The sequence below is a fragment of the Monodelphis domestica genome, chromosome 3 (genome assembly GCF_027887165.1).
Source record: "Monodelphis domestica isolate mMonDom1 chromosome 3, mMonDom1.pri, whole genome shotgun sequence".
Classification (NCBI taxonomy): domain Eukaryota; kingdom Metazoa; phylum Chordata; class Mammalia; order Didelphimorphia; family Didelphidae; genus Monodelphis; species Monodelphis domestica.
Genome location: NC_077229.1, coordinates 89585648 through 89592814, shown reverse-complemented (window position 1 = coordinate 89592814; position 7167 = coordinate 89585648). Strand labels below are relative to the sequence as shown.

The following is a 7167-nucleotide window of genomic DNA, read 5'->3' as shown; positions in this document are numbered from 1 at the left end:
TTTGCAACACACATACTTTCCCCAAAGCTGTCACATTCATCGCTTTTCTTCTGAAGTTCCAAAGTACTTTGAACAAAGATGAGATAATAATCATTCAAGAGTTTTTAATTAATTGACAAGAATTAAGCTGATGTGCCAAACCACAGACAAAGAAGGAGTCGAGTATGTTTTTGTTAGTGCCTATTAAGCTTGCAATTAAAAAAATAATTAAATAAAAAGAGGAGAAAGAGACCAAGTCAGGGCTATAGAATAAAAATTTATACATTTTCACCATTATATCCAGAAGCCCATATTATACACAATTATAAAAATTCCTTGACAGGAGACATTAAGCTACTGGTTTTAAGGACATTTACAATCCAACGACACAGGCTGCCTTCTGTGGCCTGAGAGGAGAACAAGTTATTTCTCATACAAATATCAAATTTCAATAATGCTTTATTAAAGACAGATTAATATGCAGTTTGGTTTGTGTGTTTTTTGTCTTTGTTTTTACAATTATCAAAGAACTAATCAGTCATTCTATATAAACTTTCAAACCTCCAAAGGGGTCGTGAAGCAGGACAAAGTGCTGTCTTCTTTACAAAAGAAATGGGAAGATTTTCAAGTATCTGATACACATTTTAAAATAGCCTAAAGAATTCTACATACATACATTATGGGATTAGTACATTTATTTCTTAAGTTCTGTTAGACACACTAACGGGCTGAGGGTCCTCGCTGGGTTCCATTTCCATTGCACCATCATCAAACTTAGAATCAAGTCCACATGGAGATTTAGCCTCTGGAAAAGAAGAGGGAGGCTGGATTTCAGTCACTTTAGAGGACAACACAACTCCCAACATGCCCCTCCCTTCTGTTACCTGGCAGAAGAACAAAAAGATGACCCACCATTCAGACAGTAGAACGAACAGAACCTTTGAAAAATGTAAGCAATACTCTTATTTTTAACTGTTGCCCTATTACATCTGATAATTATTAATATACATGTTTGGGGCTGTTCATGTCCTTTATAAGATCAGTTCCTGCTTTAAGAAATTGTCTTTAAGAATACTGTCTCAGGGGCAACTAGCTGGGTGGCTCAGTGGATGGAGAGCCAGGCCTAAAGATGGGAGGTCTTGGGTTCAAATCTGGCCTCAGATACTTCCTAGCTATGTGACTCTGGGCAAGTCACTTGACCCCCATTGCCTAACCCTTCCACTCTTCTGCTTTGGAACCAACACATAGTTTTGATTCCAAGATGGAAGGTGAAGGTTTAAAAAAAAAAAAGAATATTGTCTCCACCCATTTCTGCCTCATATTATTTTCTGCTTGACTCTAAACACTTGCTAAGTGACCAACATCTTGCTGATATCCACAGCCTGAGCATGAAGAAACTAAAGTTGCAGCTGAGTCACCACCCTTTTCTGTGTCATGTCTAAATTCAAAGTCATAGCATAACTTGGAAATATAATACTCAAGTGTGGATATTTATGCTAATGCACGGTCATCCTTCATAAATTGTGAAACTAAGCATCCTGACACCACAGCCAAAGCTGTAATCTTCTGACTATTAAATGGGAGAACCAGAAAAATGCCCTTTGGGCACTCACTGCTGACCTAGTATCGTAGTTCCAATCCCCATAGCCTGATACCACACACACACACTGGGATAGCCAGGCAAGCCCTTCCACACAGGGTTGGAACGAACTATGTGTATGGGTAGGTCTCAGGAATATCAAACACAATCACATTTGTGAAGCAGGTGTTATACCAATGATTATTTCTCCTCCATCATGCAGGCATATGTAAATCCAATTTTTTTCCAGAGAATCCTAGCTATGTTAAGAGTTTATTTAACCTGGAGAAAAGAAATGATCAAGTCCAGATAAATGAATATGGACAGAAAATAGGTATGCATTCTTGATAACTTTTAAAAGTCTGATGTTGGGGATTGAGAACCAGGCCTAGAGACAGGAGATCCTAGGTTCAAATCTGACCTCAGATGCTTCCTAGTTGTGTGACCCTAGGCAAGCCACTTAACTTGCCCTTACTGCTCTTCTGCCTTAGAACCAACACAACCATTGATTCTAAAGTGAAAGGTAAGGGTTTTGGTTTTTTTTTAGTCTAATGCTATTAGCATTATAATTGTTTTTATTGTTAGGTTCTACAATTAAATAATCACTCCTTCCTCAGAAATTCACATTTAATCTCATATGCCACGTGAACTCCAGGTTTTCAAAGACTCTGATGTAAATCATAAATTCAAGTTTAGCTGGAGAGGCTTCAAACCCACCCATAAAACAAACAAACAAACAAACAAACACAAAGCAGCCTTCCACTCTGTGCCAACCCCTTCCATCTTTGTCAGGATAGCGGTAGAGTGGTAGAAAAGGAGATAAAGTATTAGTTTTTGGACACTTAAAGACAGATTTAAATGCCGGTCCTTTTCTGGTCTGGACTTTCAGCTTCATTGGTGAGAAAATTTCCCCCATCAAATAGTCACAAAGAAAGGATATCTTGGAGGCAAGATTTGAACCTAGATCCTCCTAACTCCAAATGCTGTTCTCTTTGTTGACTATTCTCACACCAAATCTTTGCAATGAGAGATTTTCACTTGATAACTAATGAAGTTGTAACTCTTGAAAGAAGCGAACCAGATTAAAGATTTTTCTTTTAAAGAGAAGGTCTCCAAGGCATTGGATAACCATGGATAAGAATGGTACAATGACATGTACAACCTGCACCAAGGAAGACAGATCACAGATTCACCAAAATAAGTAACACAACTCAAGTAATCCACCAGCTAGAAGTGACTATATTAACATCACATTTCTTTTATGGGGCAGAAAACAAGGACTCAGCCCTCAAAAAGGAAAAAAAATATTTTTTTAAAGAAGCAACAGCTTAAAATTCTAATTCTTCTTACCTCTGTTTATTGGGATATCTATAATCATGCAATCAGTGTCATCCTCCTCTTCCTCTTCAGTGTCTGCCTGGAATCCATCCATTTCCACAGTTTCAACCTAAAGCATCCAATGAAATGTATCTTATAACAGAAGCAGCAGAATTGATGTGGCAATCATTTTAAATGCTTAATTTATGAAAAAAAATTTTTTTTTTAATTTTAAGGCTAAAAAAAGTAGGACAAAATCAATGTGCTTTTAGAATAATTAAAATCTTATAACCATTATGTGTAATACTACATCCCTGAAAAAGATCTATTCTGATAACTAATTGTGGAATGGAAAGAATCTTGGACACTCCAAGTTAATTAATGATAGTGGAAATCAAACTCAGTTAAGTCCTACCACACTGGAAAGGTACAGGCCTGGTGATGGACTCTGTTTTCTGTCCACGGAATTAGTATTTCTACTACTTTGTTGGTGGGCTTATTTTAAAGTGATATTACTGATATTCAGTTTTTAGAGATATTGATTATGCTCTGTTTCTCATTTGCATGGCATGTTTTTTCATTGTTTTCTAATTTAAAGGATGACTGGGCTTTGTTGATTATCATACTCTGGTCACTTCTGCACATGGGAATACTAAAATTGACAGAAGCAGAGAAAAAAAAAGAATAAAAACCAAAATCACCTTATTGTATTTCTGCATTTCCTCCTAGTTCCCTCCCCTCCCCTCCCCAAAACAAAAAACAAACAAACCCCAAAACATCTGTTTTTAGATTGATTTAACAAAAGTATTAAAAGTTATGGTAAATTTTAAGAACATGCAGAGTTCAGACTCTTATAGAAAATTTTACATTTATGCTTACCATGCAACGTACTGTGATGAACTTTAACACAAAGGGGTCAGAATTTACACATGAAATGAGAGCTTTCCCCTTCAAGGTTACACAGTTGAGCAACATTGACAATGCCCAAAACATTCTGGGAAATCATCTTTTGGAATTGCCTTTGGAGTTTGTAGGACATGCCTGAGCCCCCTCAGTGGCTTCATCTCTCCAGCTTCTGAGGGTAGATGTAATTTCTATAAAGAGCTTAGTCATTAATAGCTAAGTTTTTTGAAGTTGAGGGAGGAAAATGTTTGGTAATACTTTTTATTGGAATCTGTGCAGATGATGGCTACCCAGTTGGTGAAGATGGAAGATGATGCCATATAAAGACTGGAAGAAGGAATTGAGCCTGTTTAGCTATCAGAAGATTTGGGTGGGGGGGAAGATGGTGAAAGATTATAGTTTTTTTCTTTGAGAACTAAAAGAATTCAGCTTTAGGAAGAATTCCTAAAAATTAGATTTGCCCATAAGTACAATAAGTTGCCCTGTAATGGGGTAATGAGTTCTCCATCACTAGAGTTGGTCTTACCATGTGAAGGGGGTGCTGTAGAATGGATGCCTATTCAGGTATAGGTTGAATTAGACTGACTTCTGAGGTCAATTCAGTATTGAGATTCTTCAATTCTGAAAAACTCGACCGGTTATTTGGACTGATTAATGTTTAGTCCATCAGTTTTTGATGTAGTGGGAATACTATGGAATGAGTAGTCAGAAGTTATAGAGCTTCCACAGATATCTAGAACCTTTAACCTTCCAATTAACCCCTCATGAAGTCTAATTTTTGCAAATACAAAATCAGAATCCTTTCCCCCTAATAGAATATAGCCAGTTTTAAATTGACATCAAGTGGCCAGCCTTACTCCCTCGCCTTTCAAATCCTAACTCCAAAGATAATCCCCAAAGCATTATTCGGTTACCATGTATGATGCATATATTATATTATTAGTTGTTGCTCTCCTTTTTCTTTTGGGGAAGAGATGATCAGGATGCTCCCAAGGGAACTCTCACCTGTTCATCATGTCTTGGCTTCTTCATGAAATAAGTGATGGACATACTGCCTGTGTTCTTTCTCTTTAGTGAGACTGGGGTAGTCTGTGTGGGTCCCAGGCTTAGCCCATTGCCATTGTCCTCTCTAGTAGCAGACGGGACCTGAGTGATGTAGTTCCACTGGCAAGGCACTGGTAAATGCTCTTGGTCAAAGCTCTTGAGCACCTCCAAGTGAACATACCAACACATCCTGAAATCTGGTCTCTTCTCATACACCGAGTTCTCAGAAATAATCCGTTTTAGTCTAGCTTTGGAAGGTATAGCAACATCTTCATTAGCAGTTGGAGTCTGTGGCCGAGAGGTACTTGGACTCGTAGGGCTAGCTGTGCCACTGTCAGGACTGCTGGTGCCCTTACTGAACAATCCTTGGCGGTAGCACTCCTGGAATTCTTGAATGATCACTTTACTTCCATTCACATTCCCATGCAATAATGGGAGTAACTGTTCCAAGACTGGCAAGGAGAAGAAAATCCACAATTTAAAAGGAACCTCAATAAAACATATAATGTGCATTAACTAGGGCCTTGTCTGTAAGGACTACAAAGGATAATCACATGTTAGCTTAAGATCTTAGTGGAAAGAACATGCTTAAGAGTCTGAAGACTCAAGTCGGAGTCATAGGTCAACTTCCTACTAGATGTGCCTACAAAAACAGCTTAATCTCACTAGGCCTTACTTTCCTTATCTAAATTTACAGGGTTGTTATGAGCCAGGTACTTTGTAAACAAACGATTTATAAATGTGAGTTATAATTATAGTTTTTATATAGTGGAAAGAGCTCTATAGGAAATTCAAGCCTGAAATTACACATTTTGTAAAATTCAAATTTCTTATCTCTTATGCCCAAGATAAACCAGAGACACTATCTATAGCTGAAAAGTCAAGTGTAGCTTGGCACAGTGGAAAGGGGTTGGACCTTGGGACAGAGGCATCCTGGATTTAAATCCTACTTCTGACATCTAGTACTTGTGTGATCCTGGACAGGTGTCACCCGCTACAGAAGGCCTTTCCTGGTTCCCTCTACTATTGCTGCCTCCACTCTGAGATTATCTCCCATTTACAATGTATATATCTTATATTTATGTAGCTGTTTATGTATTATCTCCTCCATTAGACAGTTCAATGAAGGCAGGAATTGTGTTTTTTTGCTTTTCTTTGAATCCCCAGCTCTTAGCACAATGCTTGGTTAAATAATGCTTGTTGATTTGAAATAGATGATATCCCTCTCATAGAATGTAACATTTTTGAGAGCCCTGACTATTTCATTTTTATCCCCAATGTCCATCATTTGACAATGCTTGTTTCAGTAGGTGTGTGCTGAGTGACTTTCCTTCCATTAGTCCCTGGCTGCTCCTGGGGTTCCCCCAATGAGTTCCACATCAATGAGGAAAAAGCACAAAATTTGGTGTTGGAGCATGAGTTGAATTATGTTCCTGCTGCCTAGTCATTCCCTATCTCTGAGTATCAATATCCTCATCTGAAAGACAGAACTCCACACATTTGCGCACAGTATCTTCTATGAATGAATATATTTTCAGCTTCAACCTCACCATCCTCCTCAAGGTTCAAGGACCACCTTCTCTGTGAAGTCCACCAGTTTACTGATCCAGCATTTATTCCCTCCTCAAATTAATTTTATCTTCCATTTGTACCAATGCTATATTCTCCCAATAGAATCTAAGCTCCCTGAAAGTAAAGATTGTTTGCTTAGTTTTCTATCCTAGCACCCGGCATAATAGAGTACATGTAGTATGCACTGAATAAAAGTTTTGGTCTGAAGTGGACTCAATGATCGCTAATGTCTCTTACAACTCTAAATCTTATAATCACAGGATTCTGAACTAGATCAGAAGATCTCTTTGCCTTTGGTTTCTCATGCCATCCCAGCCAAAACTCAGAGCTTACTCTGTCGGTCTCTTTTTTCTCTTTTGTTGGCCTTTGGTGTGTGTTCCTCCTCTGGAATGACTGTGTCCAGAATACAAGCTGCAAATTGCTGCAACACTTTTAACTCTGAACTGGCATTACTGTTCTTCTCATCTTCCCAGATACAGCCAATTTTCACTGGTTGGAGCACACGGAACCTCTTCCCCTTGGCTAACAATTCATCCCACTCCTTTGCCTTCAGCTTTTGACGAACTTTATTATTCTCTGGATCTGCACCTTCCTGCAAATCAAGAGAAAAGCTATGGTCAAATATTCCAATCTTAACTAGAGCATCCTAGGGAAGCTCTCATATCCAGTCATCTAAGAGGAAGCTAGCACAGAGCAAGGATTGTGAAAATAATTAGCAGAGATGAGAGAAAGCCCTCATGTATCTCTCCTTGTGTATTCTCTTTCCTATCCAC

General features: G+C 38.3%; 1 protein-coding gene across 2 annotated transcripts in view; it reads right to left on the bottom strand.

Moving 5' to 3' along the window:
* Positions 1-420: 420 nt before the first annotated feature.
* Positions 421-7167, bottom strand: part of CHAF1A (chromatin assembly factor 1 subunit A) — a 64707-nt gene continuing 57960 nt past the window's right edge. For both annotated transcript variants that reach the window (XM_007488917.3, XM_007488918.3), the window contains exons 12-15: positions 6728-6986; positions 4784-5274; positions 2909-3005; positions 421-784 (exon numbers count right to left, since the gene is read on the bottom strand). In XM_007488917.3, the coding sequence (XP_007488979.1) occupies positions 681-784; positions 2909-3005; positions 4784-5274; positions 6728-6986 (951 nt within the window). In that variant the 3' untranslated portion in view covers positions 421-680. The remainder of the gene's footprint in view (positions 785-2908; positions 3006-4783; positions 5275-6727; positions 6987-7167) is intronic.